The sequence below is a fragment of the Lucilia cuprina genome, chromosome 6, assembly GCF_022045245.1.
Source record: "Lucilia cuprina isolate Lc7/37 chromosome 6, ASM2204524v1, whole genome shotgun sequence".
Lineage (NCBI taxonomy): Eukaryota > Metazoa > Arthropoda > Insecta > Diptera > Calliphoridae > Lucilia > Lucilia cuprina.
In genome coordinates, this window is record NC_060954.1 from 39,307,398 (window position 1) to 39,333,213 (window position 25,816).

Here is a 25,816-nt window from a genome sequence, read left to right on the forward strand (position 1 = left end):
CATTAAATCATTCTCTTTTTTTGTTTTTTTTTTTATTTTGCTCTTTCATAGAACCACCTTAATTATCAGTTAAATCTGTTTATATGTATATCTCTGTTTATTTAATGCCACAAAACTTAAAATACTTCTCGCTCCCTCTGAAAATACATACATACATACATACCACCTATTCCAGTTTAGTGTTTGTTTTCATACACACTTGTTACATTTTCCAAGCAAAATTGAAAATTGTAGAGCACAAGTCATCATCATCGTCATCATCACTATCAACATCAGCGGCTAGAGAAGGGAAAATTTGTATTTTGTATTGTTTTCAAATGCACATGTGAAAATTATATACAATTTAAAGCAAAAATAAAAAAATATATGTAACTATGAAAATACATATGTAAGTATGTATGTATTATTTAGCTAGTTGTTGCCAGGGCCTTTTGATAATTTTTATTTTATGAACCAAGTTTTAATTTAAGTGGCAATTTAAGTAGAAATCTATTAGATTACAAACAAAAAAGTAAAATAATTTGATAATAAAGTTCTTTTTTTCTCTAAGTGTAAAACCAAAACTATACAGTGAATCAACTAAGTTTTTTGCCTACCTTTTTTAAAAGAATTTTGTTTTTTGGTTCATAAATAAAATTCGAAAAAAAACAGTTAAAAAGTAAATATATGTTTTCCAATTAAAAATAGAGATTGTATAAAATGGGAAAAATTAGAAAAAATATTAAAATACAAATTTTGGTGCATTTGTTGTTGCATTTTATTATTTTTCATCAGAATTTGCATGTCAATAAAGTATTTTGCATATTGAGAATTCCGGAGGCAATTTCAATATAAAAAATTAGTTTAGATTTCTAGAACAAATGTAAATCAATAAAATATAATTATGAAATGTTTAATCAATAACATTAAGAAATATAAAATAGAGTAATAGATGAAATGATCCAAAGAATTATTAGCAAAAAACGCACTGAGTGCACTTTCAAAATATTTAACTGCCAAAGGGAGGCGACTTGTATCCAAGGAAAACTATTGGACTCCTGATTTATCTTTTTCAAAATCTTTTTACGAACTAGGAGGAACACTATGTGGAACTAATGTAAAGAGAACTGTCGTGTAGTACAGGAAAAATACTTAATTTAGATATTTTAAAATAGAGGTAGTTATCATACCGTAACGTCAACAAAAGCAATATTTTTCACCTAATACATACACTTATATATATATATTTAGAACCCAAATCAAGAATAACTATCCAGATCCAAATACGCCTTCTGTATCTTATTCATAAAATAAAGAATTTAAAATATGAGGTTGAAAATCAAGATTTTAGCATTTATTAGTTCTATAGTGGCTAGGATGGTAGTTAGTGTTAGATTTATTCAATAAGAATCAATATTATACAATTCTAAATAAAATTTACTCAATACTCCCCAAATAGGTGGAGTTTCCGTATCAATTTTTCAATTTATCAATACAAAATGACCAAAAACCCAGATTATTTTTATTATAATATATAGATTTATAACTCACAAAACATTTGTTCTAGGTCCAAATCCATTGATTATCTAATATATCATGTATCCAATTCAAAATTACTTATTATTTTCGAAATTTAATGAATAAAACGATAGATTTCATGTTAAGTCAAATATTGATAAATTCTGATAGGTATATAGGATAATAAATCGGTTAAGAAATGTCCAAATTACTTAATTGATTCACTGTATATATTTTCTTGCAGTTTTTCCTATTGCCAACAATGTCCAAAAGACAAGATAGTGTAAAACAGAAACAATACTAGTACTTGCTGCCGTTTTTCTCATAGTACCAGTATTTGTGCAACATTTTATATTTAAGGTTCAACAAGTTCAGTCACCTCAATTTGTTACTTTTTGTTTGTTCATTCATTTCTGTTCATGTATTATGTATGTATGAATGTATGAATATATTGTATGCACATTTTCTGTCAGTCACTACTCATTCAGTCATACTTTCTACAAACATTTTGTTTGTTTTATATTGCCATTTTATTTAGTTTTTTTATATGTTCCACATAATTATAATTGGTTTGAGGTAAAGGTGTCGTTTCAAATCGTTTCTCTTACTTATTAACATTATTGAAGGAATGAATAGTAATTGATTGTATTGATTCTTAATGTGATATGTAGATATTAATATATAAAAAATATAGTTTTTGAATCGTATAGAATTGTATTGATTGGAATCGTCCAAAGAAGTGTTGATTGCAATAGACTAGAATAAAGTATTATAGAATCGACTTAAAGCGGACTTAATTGGAACCGACTTAAATGAACTTGATTATTCTAAAGATCGTCTAAAAAGAATAGAATCGGTCCGGTCCATGTACAAGCACTTTGCTGAAGTACTCGAGCTATCTAATCTCTAACCATTGATTAACTTCCGATATGTAAAACATAACTTCCGTTTACAACCACGCAGATGGGATGACCTCTGTTGATTCGGCAACAGCACCTAGAGACATATTTGGTAATCCAAAATACCCAACAAAATGGATCAGGACCCCTCTCTTATGAACTGATAATGTGACAAAAGGAAATAGGAATTCCAAAGTCAATAATTGTCCCGAAGCGAAGAGGCATACTAAATCAGTACTAATCTCCAATATATGGAGACTTTCTCAATCGTTCACACAATCCTTCACATCAGTTCCATTCTGATGATCATAAAGATCAATCTTTGGGATGACAGGCAACCATTACATACTAACCAGACAATTCCCCAGATATGCCTGTGTCCCATAACGCGACCGGCGTCCCAAAACCGATCGGGTTCAGGTATCCAGAATATGATCGAATAGATTCGATTGGCATCGAATATAATTACAGTCGATTAAAATCAATTAGACGATTGTGATCGTCGATTGGAATCGACTCGAGAGGCGTCAATTATAAACGGTCAGGTCTATTGCAATCAAATAGATTCTAGAAACAACATATTTGAAACCGGATTGAACATAGCCTAGTAGAATCGAATATAATAGATTCCATTGTGTAGAGAAGATTCGGTAAATTGGAATAGATTTCACTAAAATATGTAGGTTTGCTAGAATAAAAACATTTTTTATTCGCTAGAAAAAAATCGTTCTCAATTTACTAAAATCAACACGATTGGAATCGGCAAGAAAAGAGTCGACTATAATAATCAATTGCAATCGGCTAGAATAGAATCTAAAAACAACATAATTGGAACCGTTTAAAACAAAGTCAAGTAGAATCGATTACAATAGAGTTTATTGGAATCGAGTAGAAAAAAATAGACTTCACTGAAATAGAGTTGCTGGGAGACGCATAGAATAAAGACTTTATTTTACTAGAAAAGAGTCGATCTCAATTTACTAAAATCAACATGATTGGAATCGGCTGGAATTATAATCGGCAAGAAAAACAGTCGGATGTAATAGTCAATTGGAATCGACTAGAATAGATTCTAGAAACATCATAGTTCAAACCGGTTAAAACATAGTCGAGTAGAATTGAGTATAATAGAGACCATTGAAATCGAGTAGAGAAGATTGGGTAAATTGGAATAGATTCCACTGAAATAAGGTTGCTGGAAACGCATAGAACAAAGACAATTAGAATTCACACTATAATCAATAAGATTTGAATCAGCCTCCTCTGGAATAGACAATAATAAAGTCCATCACCATAATGGGAAACGACTAGAATATAATCCATGGGAATAAACAATAATATAGCATATCAGAATCGACTAGAATCGAGTACATTGGAATCAACTTAAATGGAATCGATTAAAATCGACTACAATAACAACGATGGGAATTGCTTGAATTAAGTCAATAGAAATTTGTATAATGGAAACGATCGAAAGCTATAAGTCCAGAACTGGACAAAAACTCATATTGAACTAAACTAGAAGTAAGACTGATCAATAACTGAAATTGAATTGATCTATCTATCAGTACAGATTGGAAATTAATATAGAAATAATTTATAATAAATCTAAAACAAAGCCAGAATTGAAGAGATAATGACAAAGCAAGAAATGATACAAAATGGACTATAATTCAACAAGATCTATACTAAAACGATCAAGGCTGATCTAGTTCTGAACTCGAATCGTTCTAGAGCTGTGCAAGTACTAAACAAGAACTGAAATAGCTTTATTACTAAACTGAGCTGAGGCTGATCTATAACTTATCTAAACAAAATTATGACTTTAATTATGATATTTAATTAATTTTGAACGAATATATTAAGACCAGTATGTGACTATTTACGTTTTATTATTTTGTTTTTATTATTATTATTGTTATTTATTTTACAACTGTAAACTTTATTTACTTAGCAACAAAACGCACAGAATCATAATTCTACAAAAAAACACTATAAGTACATTTATGAACGAAAATATAGAATCAAGCATTTGCAGATCTTTGCTCAAAAAATATATTTGAGTTGCCACACAAAGAAAACCTAAAGTTGCCACACTGGTTGTTAGTGGTAATATTGCCATAAGTTGTAAAAAATAAACTGTAATGCCACTCTTAAAGGAAATTAGTTTTAAGGTTGCCAGCTTAAACAAAACAAGATATTACATAGAAAATCTACTATTTTAAATTAAATACTATAGTTTTATTCACAACTGTATGCTCAGTGCAGGGAGACTTAATGAAAACAAAACCAACAACAATATAATTCTGATTCAATACAAAATAAACTAAAAAATAGAAAATCTAATCCGTTTAATGTTAACCAAGGTCAAGTGAAGAAATTGTTTTTTTTTATACTTAATTAAAATAAAACCAACAAATATCAAATAAGAGAATTTAATTAAAAGTACATATACAATTACAGTGTATAACAATTTAAAGAAATCTTTACAAAGTTATATTTTTGTAAACAATTAAAAAAAATAATTATTTCAATGTTTTAAATTATAATTAATTAAAAAATTTAATAGAATATTGTTTTGAAAAAAAAAGAATTAAATAAACTGATATTTGCCATTTTAGGTAGGATTACACCTTCACAAAATATATTACGTTACGTTTGGAAATCTATAAATGGTTAAACCTGTATTTTGTTTAATACTTTCATAATTATGTATATTAAAAAATATAATTTCATTTTATTAAAAGTAACTTTTTAAAAATGCAACTTTTCAATTAATTAATAATATACTAATCATTAATTGTAATTTTATTTTTATTTACGACTTTCCTTATAAAATGAAAATCGTTCAAGTATCAAGTTCAGAGTTGCCAAGTTCTTTATAAAGAATTAATTTATATCGGTTGACAGCGAGTGTCAAAGTTAGGTTCAGTATTTTTTCAATTGTTAAAAAAATATTTTTAAATTTTTAACAATTTTGTGAAATTTTTTGAAAATTAGATCACAAAACACTTCACTGCCCCTGATCTAGAAGTGCGAGACATATGTATGTTTATATTTTATTTAGTAATATAAATTTGTCAACACTTTTTTATTTAAATTTATTAGTATATTTTTGAATAAAAACTAGAAAATATCAAATGATATACTCTCTATATTTATTTATTTTTTTGAGTAAAATTTGTTGTTTACTGTTCTTGTTATGTGTTTGAAAGAATTAAAATTAAAATATTTTAAACTGTGATGTATCCGCTAATTTCTCCTCGATTCTGTCGGTACTATGTAACAGCAGAAGATATAAGGTGACCATATTTCTATTTAAAATTAATTAAATCATAATAAATATAAATAATACAGATATCGGAACAAAAGTAAAAAACTAGTAAAATATTAATTCAAAAAGTTATATAAAAAAACTATAAAATGTAAGCGTAAGAGATCTTTTTAAGGATCATTATATTTAAAATTTCAGCGCATTCGGATCATTAATATGTTATTGGGGCGGCCATCTTTGAGGGGTCACCCACTTGCTTCTGTGCCGCCGACGAACCTAAACATTTCTAATAGTTTCCGAGATACCGAGCTACTTCCACTACTATACCATAACTGATTTTGAACTGTTCTAGAATTAATTAAGAATTGAACTGACTGATCTAGAACTAGACTTATACATATAAAAATAAACTAAAACTGAGACTTATCTATTAGTACTGATCTGAATTAGAACTGATATATAATTGATATAGAACTCCCAAAATATTTCCAATAAAAACAACACCATAATTAATATTGAACTCCGCTAGAATTGATTCAGACTGATATAAACTAAATTAAAAACTCATCATGAATTGATCTTAATTTGAACTGATCTATAACTGAAATTAAATTGATCTATCAGTACTGATCTTAACTAGAGCTGATGTATAACTCATAAAGAACTAGACTAGAAGTCGACTAAAATTAATTTAGAACTAAACTGAAACTTAGATATAGAATGGAACAAAAAATATCTAGAATTAAAATAGAGAACTGAACAGATCTGGAAGTGATCTAAACTATACCGAAACTAATCTAAAACTTAAATAGAATCAAACTAAAATGATCTAGTACTAGACTAAGTAGAACAAGAATTGATTTAGAACTGTCCAAAAACAGATTTTGAACTAAACTAGATATGAATATCAAATTGATCTCGAATTAATTAAGAACTGAATAAGCTCTAGAATAACTGATTTAGAACTGAAGTTAATCAAATCGAACTTGACTAAAACTCATATAGAACTGAGACTGATCTATAACTGAAATTAATCTAATACTACTAATCTAAACTAGAACTTAAGTACATATAATTAATAAAGAATACTAGAACTCATTTGAATGAATTTAGAACTGCAAATGATATAGGACTAAACAGAAAAAGATTTAGAACTGAAACAGTTAAAGAACTAAACAGATGTGGAAGTGATCTTATCTGAACTGGAACTAATCTATAACTTAAATAGAACTAAGTAGAACAGATTTTGAACAAAACTAGTTATGGATCTTGAATTGATTTCGCATTAATTTAAATCATTTAATGTCTAGATTAACTAGAAACTAATTTAAATGAACTGGATTTAAACTCTTACAGAACTTAACTAGAACTGAGACTAATTTATAACTAAAATTGATCTATCTATAAAACTAATAATAAGACCGAACTAAAATGATCTTGAACTGGAATAGAACTAGAATTTATTTAGAAATGATCAAAACTGAACAGAAAATTATCTAGAACTGAACTAAAAGTGGTCTAAACTAATATAGAACTGAACTACTACAGCTCTACGGTCCAGTTTTGAACGTTCGAACTGGTGTAGAACTGTACTATTAGTCTTGATCTTAGTACTGATCTAGAATTGTATTAGAACTTAAACCCTTATACTAATCTGAAGTGACCTCCGGTAGGTTAATGGTAAGTGTTCTAGTCTGGTAGACCGGACCGATTCGCACCTGTGGCACTGGTTAAGGGGCGAACAACAGGACCGATAGAGGCCTGTATTTATTCGGATGTATTTGTAGAAATACATCCTTCTTTTCTTCAGAAGGATGTATTTCTACATCCTTCTTCCAAACTAACTAACTATATTAATCTCAAACTATGATGTGACTAAAACAGTTCTATAACTGAAATGAAAATAATCTAGAACTGGACCTAAGGCATTACTACAGTTGTAGAATAAATCAAAAATCTAAAAATGCTGTAATTTAGAATTTAATTACAACTCATTAAAAATTAATTAGAAAATTATATGAGATCTACATAAGGCCCACTACTAGATGTAGGACATCAATTAGTCGACCCTATATGGCAACGACAATTGTTGATAATTTTTATTTTCTTTAAACAAAGACGAAAACAACAACAAAAAATATTCCAAAAACAAAACAAAAATGGTACATATTCAACAGGCTTGACAAGGCAGCTAAAGAAGAATTGACTAAATGACAGACAGACAAACAGAAACACCTCTGGTCTATTTTGACAAGTTTTGTTTTTGTTTTTTTTTGTATATATTTATTTGTGTGGTTGTTGTATTTATTACGGTTATTGTTGTTTTCTTAAATCTCTGAGTATCTGAGTAAAAAAAAACAACAACTAAAACAAGCATGCTACATATAAGCCGGTACATAAATTGATATAATTTATTTGGGTAATTTAAAATTTAAATTTTTTTCGGGATTTGTTGTTGAAGACAGGCAAACAATGATGGGTTTTAAAAATATTAATAGATTTCAGCTAAATTTAGAAATTTCTATAAAATTTTCTTAAATAAAAAGTGATAATAAAAAATATATATTTTTTATTTATCATTTTACGCATTTTTGATAAAAAAAAATAATACTTTTGTTTATTATAACTGAGTGCTTATCTTAATTTTTAAAAATAAAATTTCCACATTTTTTTTTTTTTTGAGGTTTTAAAAATTGTTTACCAAAATAAATAACTGAAAAATATAATAAAATATTCCATCACCTTTGAAAAAAATATCCCAACAGCAACAATGAAAACTGTTTTTTATTTTTCTTTCTTTTTTGGTTTATATTATTTTTCTTTAATAAGTTGTTTTTCTCTTTCTTTTACACTGTGTCTTTTTTTTGGCACCTTTTTTTTTTGTTTTAGGCTTTTATTTAATAAATTTTTTGGTAAACAAATAATAATAATAAATATAATTCACAACACATTCATTTTTGGAAAAAAAACAAACACTAAACAAAAACAAGATTAAATTATTATTTATTTTCTTATTTTTTCCATTTTTTAACAACACGGATCTAATTTTATATTTTATTTCATATTTCATCAGATTTTTTTTCCAAAATTTTAATAATTTTTTTTCCAGCTTTTATTAAAAAATAAATAATATTATACAAATAACAACAACTTCCTACATACAATTGTTGTTATTTCTTTTTAACTAAATTAGAATTTTATTATTTATTTATTTCTTTTTTTTTTCTAAATAAATAAATTATAATAAAAAATAAAACGAAAATCAAAAAAACAAATTCAAAATAAAAAAAAACAACAGAACGCAAACGTAACGCACATACAACACGTTCTATAACCGACCGTAACCAAACTTCAACTAAAATGTTGTTGTCTATATAATTTTTTTTTTAGTTTGTTTTCTTATTTTTTTCATACAGGCCTCTCCATACACAGCACCAACAACAACAACTGTAATCAAAATAATAATAAAAATAAAAAAAAACAACAACAGTCAAGTCTGTTCAGTTCAGTTCAACTCAACTCAGTATTCGTTCAATATGAATGAGTGTTTGTGTGTGTTATTTGTTGTTATTATTGTTTTGGTTTGTATTGTTGTTGGTGTTTCTTCAATCTTTGTTGCTACTTAATATGTATATTAGGGGGGCTTCATAATTTTATATGTTCTTAACTTAAAGATTAAGTTTCACTGAGACTATCACCGAAATTTAACGATTTTTCGAATGCAGACATATTGCCGTTAGAAATTACCAATATTTCTAATAACACTCAGTGCCAAAAACAGGGTAAAGAGATATATCTTATAACTAGTGGAGTTTTAAACTTAAGTCTAACTTTGAGCTTGCAGTACGTCAACGAACCTGAACAATTTTAAATCAATTCGTTACGAAATTTCATCTAATGGATCTCGAGATACCAAATTATTTGCAAGTTAAAACTACCGTCTCCAAAATTGATCTGTAATAGATTCAGAATTAAACTTAGATACAAACCAAACTAGAACTCATCAAGAATTAAGAACTAAAATCAGACTGATATAGACAAATAAATGTCGGAGTGCTTTACGTGAACACCTGCTTTGACGGTCTTATTTCACGATGGTATTTTTCATCCACTGGATAGACTTGACAGCGGTCTACCAACGCTCCTGAATCCTTCAATGAAGAACTCAGGTGGTAATTTTTGTACATGGATTGAGCCGGTCCATGTACAACCACTTTGTACTCGAGCTATCTAATCTCTTGCCATAGTAGCCTCGTTGCGGAATGACAGGCTGCATAGGCTCAAGCCCAATGCACACTCCGACAAGGAAATAGCAATCACTCGTCTGAAGTCAATAGAAGGGGGTGACAAGTCCCAACATCAGGTGAAATCGATCTTCCGGTTATGCCGAAGGACGACCACCTTCATGTTTTGGCAACAGCACCTAGAGACATATTTGGTAGTCCGAAATATCTAACAAAATGGATCAGGATCCCTCTTCTATGAATCGATAATGTGACAAAGCAAATAGGAATTCCAAATTACCACGACAAATAGTCGCGTAGCTTATATCAATATATTCTGTTAAGATGGCAACAGCTCCGAAGAACTTTCCCGAAGCGACAAAGGCATACGAAATCAGTACAAATCTCCAATATATGGAGACTTTCTCAATCGTTCACACAATCGTTCGCATCAAATCCATTCTCATGATCATAAATCACAGACCTGTTCGAAAAGGTAATTATTAAACCCATTAGGTATAGAATATATCAGTCCTTAATACAACATTCTCTCCCCGCGAATGTGGGTTTAAACCACAGCCATTAGGTGGATCCCGAAGAAACCTCAACCAACGACCAGCCAGGACATTGTCCTGCGGGCAACTGGCCACCCGTAGTACCAGATTATGTGGTGATCTAGTTCGACCTCTTTCAATCTATGCTGGGACTAAGTCAGGCAGTAGACTGCAAACACCAATTTATAGTCCCGGCCTACTAGAGGTGTTTGTAACACCTCTGTTCCCCGGGATTGCAATAACACCAAGGTGGAGGTTTCACAAAGGTAACATGCCCCCGGGTAGAACTGATACAGACATAAACATGTTATTAAACTTCAACTGATCTCGAATTAATATAGAAAAGAACTGAGTTGATGACTTTTAAATCCATTTCGACATGTTGCCGTTATAATCTACCGATACTTTTGTTAACACTCAGTGCCTAAAACTTTATTTGACATTTCCCTTGAATAGGTCCATTCTGGTTCTTTGGAATCTAGAATCTAAATGGAATCAAAATATGTTAATGTTTAACTTATCTAGAACTGATATAGATCTAAGAATAATGAACTAAAACTGAATTTTTATTGATATAGATCTACTGAACTGATCTTGATTGAATATCTTGGAACTGAAACTGAGACTAATATCTTGAAACTGAACTGAGACTAATATATAACTAAGCTATAATTGATCGAACGGACATGGAATTGACAAAAACTGATGTAGAATTTCTTAAGAACTTTAACTTTTAAGGCTCTAGAACCAATCCAGAACTGTGTGTTGCACTCGTATGAAGTTGATATACATATTGTTTGAAACACAAATCACAACCGATCGGGAATTCATCTGGTGCAAGTGGTATATCCTACATATAGAAGTAGGTGACTGTTTTGGTGTGACAGGCAACTTAAAATAACCCGAAAGATAAGATAAACAAGAAGAGAACAAGATGAAAGAGATGAAGTAGAATCTTTAAGATAAGTGTATAAGAGAGAATGTTATAAGAGAGAAAGGAGATAAGAATCAAAGATTTACATTAACACAATTCCTTATGGCAGATCCCTCTGACGAATTGCAAATTAAAGACTAATATTTCCTAGTGCAGGACAGTTGTAATGTAAATGATAAATTCTTTAAATCCTCTCCATTGAAACAACTTCTACGGACGTCATTATAAAGTCAAACCATGTGTTCTTCTTCCAAGTATTCCTATTTTTTCTAAAAACTCTGCCTTAAAAAACACTACACTTTTTCATTCTCCAAAAGGGAACCCATCCTAATTTTTCGCATTCAAAGTACTAAGCTGTGTGTTGTGCAGTTGATATTTGTTATTCGCTTTTAGTAGAAGTAGAGGACGAGTGCATGATATAAATTCACCTCAAAACATTAGAAAACATGACACTTCAGCAAAGATCTGCATAAACAATAACTTACACATTCTTTCCCACGACAATTGTATCTTCGCTCAGAAACGACCTGACTAATATTCGGCCAAATATTGTAAACCTGGCGACATCAGAATTTTCCATAAATTTTCAAATATAAAGGAATTTGATACCACAAAACGACAAAATTTCCTCCTTCCTACTTTGAAATATTAGAATTCAAAGTTCCAAGGAACACCATTTCATCCTCTTAAAAGTTAAAATATATAAGGAAGTAAAAATCGAAATTCTTAAAATTTTTAATATTCTTTTCAGATGATCTTCGTAGCGGTCTGATATTATGAAAAATACAATGTTTTTCTATGTGTATGTGATATTGTTGTTGTTGTTCATTTGACTGTTTAAATGCGAGTGAGTTCTCTGCATCATTGACAACGAGCCATGATAACGATACAATCACAGCATAGACGTAGAGCATATTTAACTATGGAATTGCGGGATTTATGCACTTAAGACAACATACTGCTTTAGGCATACAGAAATACTATGTAATACAAGAACTATTTATAGGTTACAAAAGATAAAGGTTTAAGAAGATAGAACAATGAAATTGAAGAACTGTAACAATTTTTTGAATCAAAATTGGTTGACCGTTGTAAATATTTAGTACTTACTTATATTAAAAAATGTGAAGATCAGTATAAAAATATGTAGATGATCTAAAAAAATAGGTCTCTCTCTCATCAAGCCTTAGAACGATCATAGAAATCAGGATTCTTTAAACTTACATTTATATAAAAAGATTTTGACGTTCTTAATTTCTCCTCGAGTTTTTTTCCTTCCATTGTACATTTTAGCGGCCCAAGATATCATGAATATCAGGAAAAGTCGTAAGTTTTTTAGGACCCCCAACTTAAGGATCTTCAAGATGTAGTAAAAAAATACAATTTGTTCAGTAAATGGGATTAGAATTGTAGGGATATCAAGTCAATTTAGCCCATAAATGTTGTTAGTTAGACCATTAATTATTTAATATAGCTTTAGTGATTATGATTTTCAAATAAGATCCCCCTTTCACATATTTTTACTAAAACTACGCTCTATATTAGAACATTTGTATCTGTGAATTGCAAAAACAAGATACCAGTTTTATTTACTACAATTTTATTTTGTAGTCTATCTATCTATCTATCTATCTATCTATCTATCTATCTATCTATCTATCTATCTATCTATCTATCTATCCATCTATCTATCTATCTATCTATCTATCTATCTATCTATCTATCTATCTATCTATCTATCTATCTATCTATCTATCTATCTATCTATCTATCTATCTATCTATCTATCTATTTATCTCTCTATATATCTATCTATATATCTATTTATTTATCTATCTATCTATCTATCTATCTATCTATCTATCTATCTATCTATCTATATACATACGTATATATATTTAAATACTTTGAAATCTTATGGGCCACCTTAATGCCCTCTATTGATGATAGCTTAGTTCCAATGTATCAATCTATTATCACTAACAACATTTACTAATTCAATATAATATAAAACACCTTGTTATTTTTGTTAAAACTAATAGATTTTCCAAAATGCATTTGCGAACATATGTGCGCTACTTTAGTTACTTCAACAACTGATCGAAATACACTTTTTTCACACTGACAGACAGACGACGGTGCTAAAGCAAATTGGAAATTATTGACGTTGTATCTTATCAGCAGCACAAATGATGAAAACATTATTGATTTATAAACAAAAGTTTAACAATAACAACAAAAGGCTGCATTTAAATCTGAACAATAAAAATTAACAACAACAACAAGAACATACTAGAAATGATAACGATAGCTAACAGTGTATTTGAATTATTAGTGATGGTAGTGAAGATATTGATAACAAGTGACCGATATTATTAAAAACACCTCTCTTTCTCGCTCTCTCTAGCTCATTCGTGTTATCACTCAACACACACACAGACTTCGACATGTATTCTTTCATACACTGCAAAATTATTAGTAAGCTTAAAATTTAATTGCTTTGTCTGTAGAATATTCTTAGTCATAGCTCCACTGTACTTGCATTATCAGTCTTTTTTTTTTTTGATAATTTTATTTGTGTTTTTATTTTATTACATTTTATCTCTAAGGCCTAGTACTGCAAACAGTCTACAAAAACAGTAGTAAAATATAATCCTGGTGGAATAACTTTAAGATTTAGACTAGACTCAACAAAAATAAGACTGACGATCGTTCCAAGACGATAGTCAAATTTTTTTATTCCTAATAGCAGACTCTAGAAGTTTTTAGTTAGATTACGTGTGAAAAGCTTTTAGTGGCCTTGAAACCTACTAGACAATGCAAAATGTCTTCGATAATAGGGCAGGTTTAACAGACACTAAACAAAAGTAATCTTGAAAAACTAACAGGACTACCCACAGGATATTGTGGTCTGAGATATTAATTCATCCGAGGAAACATCGATGATATGCAAATTTTGTAGCTCTCAGCAGTAACACATTGTGCAATTGCACAAGGACTCGACGAAAAATAATCTTAGATGCGGCATCAGTACTCCTGAAGAATATATTCAACTTCTCACCAGTCGAATTAGTTAAATTAAACCTTTATGCTGAAACCACGAGCTGTACAAAAGATAAAAAATTAGGTCGATGACCTCACTTACATGACGAATGTACCAGAGTGTTCTCTTTTATAGGTTGTAATGTAATTCAGACCATGTCTGTTTAATTTACATAAATATTAAAAAATATCAAAGTTTATCTCTAAATATTTAAACAATAAAAAACTACCACCTTATCTGAATTCGCCTTGATTCTCACTCATTTATAAGAACCCAGTCTTATTTTATTAATATGCAACAAAGGTGTTATATATTTATTGTATATAGCTATAACGAAGTAATTTAGAAACTCCTTCAGATTCCTTAATTCGAAGTTTGTCTGCAACCTTTTTATAAATTTCGAAATTTTAATAAGTAATTATTCAAAAAAAATCGCTTTAATTTCAAATATGAAAAATCGCTTGAATTTACGCGAAAGAAATTAAATTGTCATCACTGAAAACAGCTGATTTTTAAAGCAACATGTTGACAAAAACATTTTATTTTGTTTCATATTTATCTTAATGCCACACCACTTCTCTCGACGCGACGCAGTGTAGCCGGTTCCTAATTTTTACGAAGTTCGTACAGGAAAAGAAAAAAAGCGGCTGTGTGCAATTATGGCACCTCCATCATCCTCAAAACCTCCAGCGGCTCTTGCTCGTGCAGTCGCCAGTAAACGTTTTAATGGTGAACATTTCTTACAAAGATTCTATAGAAAATATGTAAACTTTGAATTTGTTAAATACCTTATCTTTGATCCGGCTGCTTTGCCCATTGTTAGCGTTTTTATTTTGCTGGCTGAATTGGTTTTGAATGTTTTGGTTATAAACCGTGTGCCGTATACGGAAATTGATTGGAAGGCTTATATGCAAGAGTGTGAAGGATTCTTGAATGGTACCACCAATTATGCACAGTTGAAAGGTATGTAGTTTTTTTCCATTATAAATGATTTTGAATTTTATCCTAATTTGGCATTCGAGGCAGTTTGTCAGACCAATATGTTTTAGCTTGTTCTATTTTTGTTTACTTTTTGAGAACATTGTTGACGAAAGTGGGTTGAGAAAGAACACAACATTTTTGGGGGGTATTTTGTTGTGTAGCAACATAATGTTTATAAACATATCGTCGGTGGTGCTGATGAAGTATATATAATTGTAGTTTGTATTTAAATTAGATTTTAATTAGAAATCCAAGTGACCGGCCATATATGTTAGATAGATAGATAGATAGATAGATAGATAGATAGATAGATAGATAGATAGATAGATAGATAGATAGATAGATAGATAGATAGATAGATAGATAGATAGATAGATAAATAGGTAGATAGATAGATAGATAGATAGATAGATAGATAGATAGATAGATAGATAGATCGATCGATTTCAATGAATACTATTGAACATTTTGATACATTTTTTAAATATAAAAAACACATTTTTCCTTATTTGTTTAATTATTTTGTCTATTTATTGTTATTTTTAATGTAAAATAACGTAACAATTATAACATAACATGTTCTGTTTCTTGCATATCTATTTTTTTTTTTTATAAAATTTACAACATTTTATAAAAAAAACTCGAACTTGGTAGGCATTTGTTCTACGAACTTCTTGCTAAGTCTTAGCAGTTAAAAAGAGGAAGGGAAATGGAAAATAAAAATACACAAGAATTTAACAAAGAAAATAATTCATAATACAAAAAACAGCCAATTAATTAAGTTAATTAAACATGGATTTTAGTTTCGAAAAAATACCAGAATCTTTTTTATCTTCCTCCTCTTTTGAAGGTGTTTTCGGTGTGTTAGAAGATTGAGACTCGGACGAAGATGTTTTTGTTGTTGTAGATGATGATGACTCGGTTTCACTTTTTGTGGAATTCTGTGTAGCGCTTGAACTGTAATTGATATAAAATTTCAAAATAAGATTTGATCTTGGAATTTATAGGAAATTAATTTAACATTTTGATAATACATTACGTTGCTTTCTTGCTGCCATCTTGCCGTTTGGTTAAGCCATGTATCGAACCCGGTGTATTCGTTTCTAATTCAGCATATTGTTGCAATAACTCTTTTTGTTCTTTGGTTAGTTTTTTAGGAATTTCTATTTTAATATTTACATAATGATCACCATGACCGTGAGAGTTAACACGCTTGAGGCCTTTGCCTCTTAGGAAAATCTTATGATGTGATGAAGTGCCCGGTTCAATGTTTAGCCATTGATCTTCGTAAACACCTTCAACACGTATTGTGCCGCCCAAAACAGCTTGTGACAAGGATATGGTAGCATCGGTGTGAACATCAGCACCTTCACGTCTAAAGTATTTGCTAGGCTCGACACGGAACGTAATGAACAATTCTTTTTTACCCACTTGCATGCGTACGGTTTGTCCATTTTCAATACCGGCCGGTACAGGTACAGTTACTTTTCTTCTTTGTACAGTTTGGCCCTTGCCCTCACATTCAGCACATGGATATTTAATGTATTGCCGTGTGCCCTGACAGTAGCGACAAGTGGAACGCATAACAAACGGGCCAGTCGATATGGTTTCCATGCCAGTGCCATTACAATATTGACATTTGCCCGGTTTAGTACCAGGTTCACATTTACTGCCATTACATTTATTGCAAGTATCCACCACATTGACATTTATGTCTTTATTGATACCTCTTGCGGCTTGAGCAAATGTCAAATCCATTACCATTTCTTGGGAGCGACCAAAACCATATTGTGACTCTGCAAAATCATCAAAAGAATTTGAGCGAAAATTTCCTTCACCAAATATTTTGCGGAATAATTCCTCTGGATCTATGGATGATCTAAACTGCCAGTTTTGTGAAAATCCTTGTGGTCCATGACCTCCAAAACCTCCACCCTGGCGTCCCATATTCTCGGAAGTTTGTCCATAGGTATCATATTCACGTCTTTTTGTATCATCACTCAATACCTCGTAGGCCTCAGAAACTTCTTGAAACTTACGACTGGCATCGGGGTCATCTTTATTTGTATCAGGGTGATACTTTTTCGCCAATTGATAGTAGGCCTTTTTTATATCCTTAGCCGAGGCATTCTTTGCTACTCCCAATGTTTGATAGTAATCCTTCGCATTTAATTTCTCTGAGGTATAAAAGTTACGTTGTATTTGACTTTTCTGCTGCTGCTGTTGTTTTTGCTCGAAATGTCTTTGCAATAAGAAATTTCCATTTGTTATACTAAGGCTGGTCCAGGATTTTGTGTTCTGTCTGCTGCTTCCGACATTTTCGATTGCTAGCAGGGGCTGTTGTGTTACACTTTTAATTGATACTTTACGTAAAATGTTCAAATTTAAGCGATTACACGTTATCATTTTTATATAAAAGTTTTACTTTTTACACACAATTCTTTTCCACACAAAATTCTATCACACACAGCTGATGAAATGCCGTAACCCCTCCATGCTGCTCAGAGACCGCCGCCAACAAAAATCAACGGCGTCGACGGCTGGCAATAAAAAAATTGAGCGACGGCATTTAATCATCAGTAAACCGGCTACGTTTTTAAACTTTTTAACGTTAATAATAGCGGTTATCAAATGCTTAAAAATCGGTATTTTCAAAGAAAATACTTTGAACAATCGGAAACGATATGAAAAATCATACATGGAGTTCTAAATAGAGGAATAACTCTCGGTTCATAGCCATTACTTTTCAATGAAGGTCAGGCTATGGTTTGTTCCCAAGCTTTTGACAGAGTTGCGTCTCCCTCGTACAATTTTATTGTTTTACTCCATTTAACTGTTTCCAAGTTGTGCGTTGTTTGCATTAATTGCGATCTTTTGCTATATTATATTTGTTGGAGGTTATGTTAAATTAAACTGATGGCGACTGTTTAATACGTTGGATTTATAATTTATTCGGTACTCTATTATCCTATATGAAGTTATAGTTCGATTGGAAGCTCTCTATCTATCTATCTATCTATCTATCTATCTATCTATCTATCTATCTATCTATCCATCTATCTATCTATCTATCTATCTATCTATCTATCTATCTATCTATCTATCTATCTATCTATCTATCTATCTATCTATCTATCTATCTATCTATCTATCTATCTATCTATCTATCTATCTATCTATATATCTATTTATCTATCTATCTATCGTCAACTATTTAAACTTCTATATCCAATCTTTTTATTTTCAGGTGATACTGGACCTTTAGTTTATCCTGCTGCCTTCGTATACATCTATTCAGGTTTATACTATCTAACATCACATGGACAAAATATACGTTTAGCCCAGTATGTGTTTGGCTTAATCTATCTGCTGCAAATGTGGCTAGTCTTACGCCTTTATGCCAAGAGTCGCAAAGTGCCTCCATATGTTTTAGTAATAAGTGCTTTCACATCTTATCGCATACATTCTATTTATGTATTGCGTCTCTTTAACGATCCAGTGGCCATACTATTTCTTTATGCTGCTATCAATCTATTTATGGATCGTCGCTGGACCTTGGGTAGTATATGTTTCAGTTTGGGTGTTGGCTGCAAAATGAATATTTTACTTTTTGCTCCGGCTCTTTTATTGTTTTACTTAATTAATTTGGGTCTTGTAAAAACCATTGTACAGTTAGCGGTATGTGGCATGTTGCAGTTGTTATTGGGTCTGCCCTTCTTGCTGACCTATCCCTGGCAGTATATTAAGGGAAGTTTTGATTTGGGTCGTGTATTTGAACATAAATGGACTGTTAACTATAGATTCTTGCCTAGGGAATATTTTGAAAATAAATATTTCCATTTATCACTTTTGGCTTTGCATCTTTTGCTGTTGTTAGTATTTGCCAAACCCACTATATTGTTCTTTAAGAATTATACACGCCTTAGACAATTGCAATGCCAGTTCCAACCACAATTGGATCAACAAAATAAGAAATTAAAAGAAAACAAAAATAAAAAAGCCAAGAAATCAACTAAAATTGAAACAAAACCCGCAGATGAGCGTGAAGAACAATTAACAGCTGAACAAGAAGCTTTTCTACACAGTTTTGAAAAGGGTTTACAAAAGTCGACGGGTCTCAAGGGACCCATTAAGCAGCAGCAACCAGAAAAATCTGCACAATTCCAATCGGACCCCGATAAAGTATCAGTACATTTCGATCAATGTACCCAATTGGCTTTGTTGCCATTTTTCCTCTGCAATTTCATAGGAGTGCTGTGTGCTCGTTCTCTACACTATCAATTCTATGTTTGGTATTTCCACTCATTGCCCTATTTGACCTGGTCTACCAACTACAGTTTAGGTTTACGTTATCTTATTTTGGGCCTTATCGAATTCTGTTGGAATACCTATCCCAGTACCCACTTCTCCAGTTTTGTTTTACATTTAACACATTTGATTTTATTATTTGGCGTGGGACGCAATATGTTCAAAACTCTAAGTCAAAGTAATGCCATACGTAAACAGCAGGATTTAAATGATGTTCAAAAGCAAACTGTTAATGGTACTACAACGCGTGGTCAATCTAAAACTAAGAAAAATTAAAATTTATAATTATTATAGAATTATTGTTAACATTTATGAAAAAAGAAAAAAAATTGAAATAAATTGCAGTAGAGAATAAAAGACGAATAAAGTTTTGACTCAAAATTTTTGAGTGAAATTTTTTATGAAAAATATCCGATGTTTTAATGCTGCTTTCTTGAACTTTTCTAGATAGACTATACCCTAGGCCCTAGTCTAGACTACTATCTAGTTAATAGTCAGGACTACTACATTCCACACAATAGACTGGACTTTAGTCCACAGTAGACTAGGCTATAGACTAGACTATAATCCAGATTATAGACTATTGTCCAGACTATAGTTTAGACTCTAACCTGGACTATTCTCCAGACTAGTCTAAGACTGTAGTCCAGAATATAGACTAAGACTTTTGCCCAGACTAAAGACTAAATAACCCGGACTAGTGAGGATGGTGAGAATACAGACCTATCCTTAGACGAAGGACTGACACTGTTTGACATTCATGCTAGGATCTTGAAGCATGAAGAACTGATTCTAACGGAGTGTAATGTGGAAGAAATACCCTCCGTATTTCTGATCATTTGGTTACATCCCTGGACTTCGAAGTAACATCCTCAATAGTGATCACAAGTAGGGATGAGTGGGAAGAATCCGAAGTACTGTTTGGGAGTGTGCAGTTTTCACTGTGGGATCCCATATGGACTCTGGCACAGGTGCCGGGGTTTATTTGGTAGATAACAACATAAGAGTGTCCTACAGACTTCCGGACGAATGTAGCGTCTTTCAAGCGGAAATCCTGGCTATATGGCTCCTGGAAATCCGTGGATATTATTAAGAAACACATTACTAGGGAGTCGGAAGTGCGGATTTATGTGGATAGTCAGGAAGCTCTTAAAGCTTAGCAGTGTAAAACGTTACATTCAAGCTTGGTAAACAGTTGCAAAATGGACCTGGAAGGGTTAGACAGGTAAACACATTCAGGCAGTGTTGGGTACCGGGACACTGTGACATATAGGGTACAGAAATTGCAGATAAATTGGGATTGAGATTAGGATTGGACAGGAAGAGTATAAGGATTTTAGCAGGGCTAATAACCGGACACTGCTCAATTGGAGCATTTAGGGGTAATGGGTTCGGCAACACACAGATTTTTGCAGATTGTGTAAGGACGAAGAAGAACTGGAGACAGTAGGACTTATTTTATGCCACTGTCCAAGATTACAGAGTCTGAAACAGAAATGGCTAGGTAAAGGATTTCACGATGAACTAGGAGATGTAGCAGGGTGTAACCTAGGCGACATTATGGGCTTCATCAGGGAAATTTTTTGGATTTTCAGATAACAGACAATTAAGGATTTCCCTTCCATGACCACTTCCTTTTTCTGTTCTATTTTTGGTGGGAAAATCTCACTCTTCTCATCTCTCACCTCTTCTGTATACTTTCTTCTAATTGTCCTTTATTAAAGGGATTCACAATGGACCTTTGGTTCTCCGAGTGGATGTGTACATTAATATACAAGCCTTTTAAACTAAACTAGGTCCCCATTAAATCTTCTCAAATAATTGATTATTAACTCGCCTTAAATTATAAATAATTTTATAAGTCTTTATTATTTTTCAACCATTTTTTCTATAACGGAAAAAGCAGCAAATTGTTTTAGTGAACAATAAATTGGTTACCAATTTGTTGTTGTATTAAAAGCTAAAGTAATTAAAAAAAAAATCTTTTTTTAATAAAGTTAAGAATTTTTTTGAATCTAACAACTAGAGTTTCAATTAAAAAAAATTCAGTTATGCTTAACTTATAAACTAAATAATTTACAGATAATAAAAGCATTTAATAAAAAAAAACTAAACAAAAAAATCTTATAAAATAAAGTGGTAAAAAATGCAAAGAATAATAACGCGAAATCTAGAATAGAAAACAACGTTTGTTAAAACAAAATAAAAATATGATGATGTAGTGAAAAAAAGAAATGTTAAAAATAAATAAATTTAGTAAAAGTATAAAACTAACAACTCGAATAATGTGTATTATAAAACTAAATCACTCAGTGCAGGTGGTTGCCGACGAGGGCGTTGGATGTATAGAAGGCGCATTTGGGTTTATTATGTTGTTCGATGAGGAGGAAGTATTGGAATTTAGAGATGAACCAGACGCAATGGGTGATAATGGTCGCATATCTCCCACGTCGGCCGAGGATAATGGAGATGGCGGCTGTTGTCTATTGTTGGAGCAGGTTGTAGAGGCATTTTGAGTTTGAACACTAAAGAAACGAAGAAGAGTAGTTTCACTATTTCTTCGACTTGAGGTGGGTGTGCGTGGACTATGATGTGTAGATGATGAGGGTGAGGAGAGATGATTTTGTGACAGACGTCTACGTGGTGTCGAAGATCTTGGACTGCTCTCCGACTGTCGAAGACTTTGTAAACGCGGTGATGAGACTTGTGTTACAGTACCAGCAGTTCTTCCTCCTGCTATTGGTTCACTTATATTACTGTTTGTAGAATGTATTTGCTGTTCTTGCATTTTTTCTGTAAGCGATGTCCCTCGGCAAGAGGACATTAACTTTTGTTTGCGTATTTTAGTCAACCAATCGACTTTATCCTTGAGTTTACGTTTCGGTGACATGATGCCCAAATGTGGCGCCTCACCGTCTAATACATAATTAGGTAAATTGGAGGTAGGTGAAAAGATCAGAGAAGAGAAGGGTTGTTGTGTTGGTGTATAAGCAGCCTGTACACTTGTGGAGGGCGGAGAAGTAAAAGAGGCTGCTGAGAGATTCATTTCTAAACCTGGCCGCCTTTCAGCCAATGGCGAAGGAGTACTGTTGACGTTTATATTTATTTTTGATACATTGGACACAGCGCCTAATGGTGGTGTTTGCTGAACAACACTTTCTTGATTATTTTCCTGATTCGAATCGTTGTTAAGCAAAGTTTCTGGATGATGTGTTAAAGGGCTTGTAGTGCTGATATTAATACTAACATTTCGTTCTTCTGGTATACTAGACAATTGTTTAAAAATACTTCTCGAAGCAAAACCTGCTGTTGAACTTGTAGAGGCCCCACTGCTATTGGCGGGACAAGGACTGAACAGTCTACGTCCACGTGTCTCTAAGGTTTTAGGTCTCTTAGGTTCATGCAATTCCATATCTCCACCTTCCTCATTGGAAGGATTATTCGAAGAGCAACCCAACATTTCCAAAAAACTTCTTTTTGTCGAAACTTTTTCCACAGTATTTGGGGTTCTTTCATTCTGTTCCACAAGTCTTTTTAAAGATCTCGGAGTACTTTCCAAATCTCTTAGATTATATTTATGCGTAGAAGCTGTAGGATTGACAGGTTTAGAGAATTTTCTAACATATTCCGCCTGTCCACGATAGTTCTCTGCTACATCTGAGGCTGTCAACTCCTCCGGTCCTATGCGCCATATTTTATGTCTAGCATCATCACTACATGTAACAATAGGACGATCATGTGTAGAACCCCATGCAACACATGTTACTTCCACCGTATGACCCGATAAACCCACCAGCGGTTCATCTGGATACTCCAAATTCCAAATGTAGGCCTTCTCATCTGAACTGCCACTGAGAAGATATCGGCCATCTGGACTTAGGCAAGATTTAATATAAAAGGTACTATTTAAAAGGCCACGATAACGTGCCAAAGGCTTTGGTGAATATGAATGTAAATTGTAACAATAGATAGTATTATCCATGCAATTGGCAAAGAGGTGACAACCCGAATCGTCTACAATTAAATTGGTGAAACCTTTAAAGGTGGATGAGCCAGCATATGGCAGACTGTGTTTGGGATGTGGTTCCTTTTTGTAGGTACTATAGTTGCGCCGTAGATCCCATACTTTTATAATACCATCACCAGCACCGCAAGAGATTAAAGTGTTTTCATCCTAGAAAAATAAAATAAAAAGACATTTTTGAAAATTTATGTTATATCTTTCTATCTCTCTATCTATCTATCTATCTATCTATCTATCTATCTATCTATCTATCTATCTATCTATCTATCTATCTATCTATCTATCTATCTATCTATCTATCTATCTATCTATCTATCTATCTATCTATCTATCTATCTATCTATCTATCTATCTATCTTTCTATCTATAAACTACAAAAAACTTACCTGAAAAGCTAGTCCCGTAACACTACTTGACGTTGTATTTGGTGGCATTTTGGGAGTGCGAGATCGTTTTCTCTGTGACACAGGTGTACCGGGTCCACCAACATGACCACTATATATACAATTATCCGCTCTAGGTGTCATATCCAAATTTAAATTAGCTCTTGTATCCCAAATAATAATGGCACCATCTCTACCGCCCGTAGCAAATACTGATGAATCGTTTTTACGAAATGCAGCTGTTTTCACAGAACGAGTATGACCCACGAATGGCCGCACACCTATTATTTCACTATTTGTAACTTCCCAAAGGCGGGCTGTGTGATCGCCTGAGGCTGAGACAAAACGCATTTGTCCAGGAGCCCATTCCAAATCGAAAACAGCATTGTAATGACACTGAGGAGCTGTCAACGATTTTTCCTCTGCTTCATAGTTGCGTTGTGTGGTATCTTGCAGTGCTATTTTGCCATCTTCATTGGCAATAGCCAACATATGACGATAACCCTCACAATTAGCAAATTTGGCAGCAAATATTGGTGGTTCCGGGTTAAAGTCTGAACTGTAGTTTGAGGGTAAAATGCCACGCCAACTATCCTCTTTGGCGACACACAAACGCTTCAAGGCAAAGTCATAGCTCAGGTCATTCGCTGTAAATAAAAAAACATAAATATTTCAATTAATTACACGCAAAAATTCTACTGCATCAGCATTTTTCTAGACAGCACTATAGGAATTTATAATAGAAAAGAAATCCATTTGTGACAACAAAAACAATGAACTATAATATTTCCCGCCTAGTTTCTATTAAGAGGGGGAGTTTTGGAGCCAAAATTTCGTTATTAAAGCGCCAAATGTTTATTGTTGTATTTCTAAAAAGCCCCCCTCTGCTCTTCTACAACTTCTCTTTCTATAAAAAAAGTTAACAACAAAAACCACTGTTTACTTTTTTTCTTTTTGTGCAATACTTACAAATTCCCTGTTGTCTGCTGAAGTATTTTTGTATATAATTCATTGTGGTTTTCATGTTTTTTTTATTTTATCTAATTTTGTACTTTAAATTTTTTCTTAATTTATTATATTTTCACACTTAATTGCAGCATAAAATTCATGTTCACTTCTGAAGCAGTGCAAGAAAATTTTGAATGAAAAAAAAAATTCTAGGAAAATACGACTGACAGTTGTTGGCGTAGTAAAAAAAATGCGCGCACTGTCAAAATGATCAAAGTAGTAGGATCAGTGATGCCACATATACAATTCTTTTGCACCAGCAAATATTGAAGAAAAGTTATTAAATTTCTTTTAATATTCTAGGAATTTTATAAAAAAATTTAATATAAGTAATATATTTATTAAAAAAAAGTATTGTTGCTAACGATTATTGGCTGAGCTATTTTCAATTAGGTGTATATAGTTTAAAAAAAATCATTGGTCTTATTTTTGAAAAGTCGACTTTTTGACTTTTCGTTTTATGAAAAATCAGATTTTCTCCACTTTTTTGAAAAGATAATATATATTTGTCGTTTTTAATTTTAAACTTTTTCCAAATTTTTTTTTTCAAATTTTATTTGCGATACAGTCTGCAAAAACAAAAAAATTTGAATTAATTAATTAAAAAGTCGATTTTTTTTACATATATTATGTCGATTTATAAAACCCCATTTGAAATTGAACTTGCCTCTAGCGACATCTGGTATAA

At 31.8% G+C, this 25,816-nt stretch overlaps 4 protein-coding genes across 9 annotated transcripts in view; 1 reads left to right on the forward strand and 3 right to left on the reverse strand.

Annotated features, from left to right (window-relative positions):
• Window positions 1-8,559, reverse strand: part of LOC111680074 (sestrin homolog) — an 89,753-nt gene extending 81,194 nt beyond the window's left edge. For 2 of the 4 annotated variants that reach the window (XM_046955650.1, XM_046955646.1), the window contains exons 1-2: window positions 8,413-8,559; window positions 164-279 (exon numbers count right to left, since the gene is read on the reverse strand). The gene's annotated coding sequence lies outside the window, so the exon portion shown is untranslated. Of the gene's footprint in view, window positions 1-151; window positions 280-8,412 lie in introns of all 4 variants that reach the window. The other 2 variants (XM_046955648.1, XM_046955647.1) reach the window with 2 other exon arrangements.
• Window positions 8,560-14,935: 6,376 nt separating this feature from the next.
• LOC111680079 (lethal(2)neighbour of tid protein 2) lies at window positions 14,936-20,097 on the forward strand. Its single transcript, XM_023441698.2, has 2 exons — window positions 14,936-15,387; window positions 18,653-20,097. Exons 1-2 carry the CDS (start codon window positions 15,084-15,086, stop codon window positions 19,987-19,989), a joined length of 1,641 nt encoding a protein of 546 aa, XP_023297466.2. The 5' UTR covers window positions 14,936-15,083; the 3' UTR covers window positions 19,990-20,097.
• On the reverse strand, window positions 15,911-17,897 carry LOC111680080 (protein tumorous imaginal discs, mitochondrial). Of its 3 annotated transcripts, none has more exons than XM_023441699.2 (2): window positions 16,445-17,895; window positions 15,911-16,362 (listed from the first exon to the last, which is right to left on the reverse strand). In XM_023441699.2, exons 1-2 carry the CDS (start codon window positions 17,809-17,811, stop codon window positions 16,188-16,190), a joined length of 1,542 nt encoding a protein of 513 aa, XP_023297467.2. In that variant the 5' UTR covers window positions 17,812-17,895; the 3' UTR covers window positions 15,911-16,187. The 3 variants fall into 3 exon arrangements, with proteins under 3 accessions (XP_023297467.2, XP_023297469.2, XP_023297468.2); XM_023441701.2 differs by having other exon boundaries at window positions 16,307-16,362; window positions 16,427-17,897; XM_023441700.2 differs by having other exon boundaries at window positions 16,307-16,362; window positions 16,440-17,896.
• Window positions 20,098-21,556: 1,459 nt separating the features above from the next.
• LOC111680072 (protein lethal(2)denticleless) lies at window positions 21,557-25,315 on the reverse strand. Its single transcript, XM_023441691.2, has 3 exons — window positions 25,090-25,315; window positions 24,124-24,767; window positions 21,557-23,887 (listed from the first exon to the last, which is right to left on the reverse strand). Exons 1-3 carry the CDS (start codon window positions 25,142-25,144, stop codon window positions 22,019-22,021), a joined length of 2,568 nt encoding a protein of 855 aa, XP_023297459.2. The 5' UTR covers window positions 25,145-25,315; the 3' UTR covers window positions 21,557-22,018.
• Window positions 25,316-25,816: the final 501 nt, after the last annotated feature.

Coding starts and splice junctions, on each gene's coding strand:
- LOC111680080 (XM_023441699.2), bottom strand. CDS start 17,811: ATGATAACGTGTAATCGCTTAAATTTGAACATTTTACGTAAAGTATCA. Junction 16,363..16,444: donor GATGGCAGCAAGAAAGCAAC/GTAATGTATTAT, acceptor TATCAATTACAG/TTCAAGCGCTACACAGAATT.
- LOC111680079 (XM_023441698.2), top strand. CDS start 15,084: ATGGCACCTCCATCATCCTCAAAACCTCCAGCGGCTCTTGCTCGTGCA. Junction 15,388..18,652: donor CAATTATGCACAGTTGAAAG/GTATGTAGTTTT, acceptor TTTTATTTTCAG/GTGATACTGGACCTTTAGTT.
- LOC111680072 (XM_023441691.2), bottom strand. CDS start 25,144: ATGAAAACCACAATGAATTATATACAAAAATACTTCAGCAGACAACAG. Junction 24,768..25,089: donor CAGCAGACAACAGGGAATTT/GTAAGTATTGCA, acceptor TTTTATTTACAG/CGAATGACCTGAGCTATGAC. Junction 23,888..24,123: donor TTACGGGACTAGCTTTTCAG/GTAAGTTTTTTG, acceptor TTATTTTTCTAG/GATGAAAACACTTTAATCTC.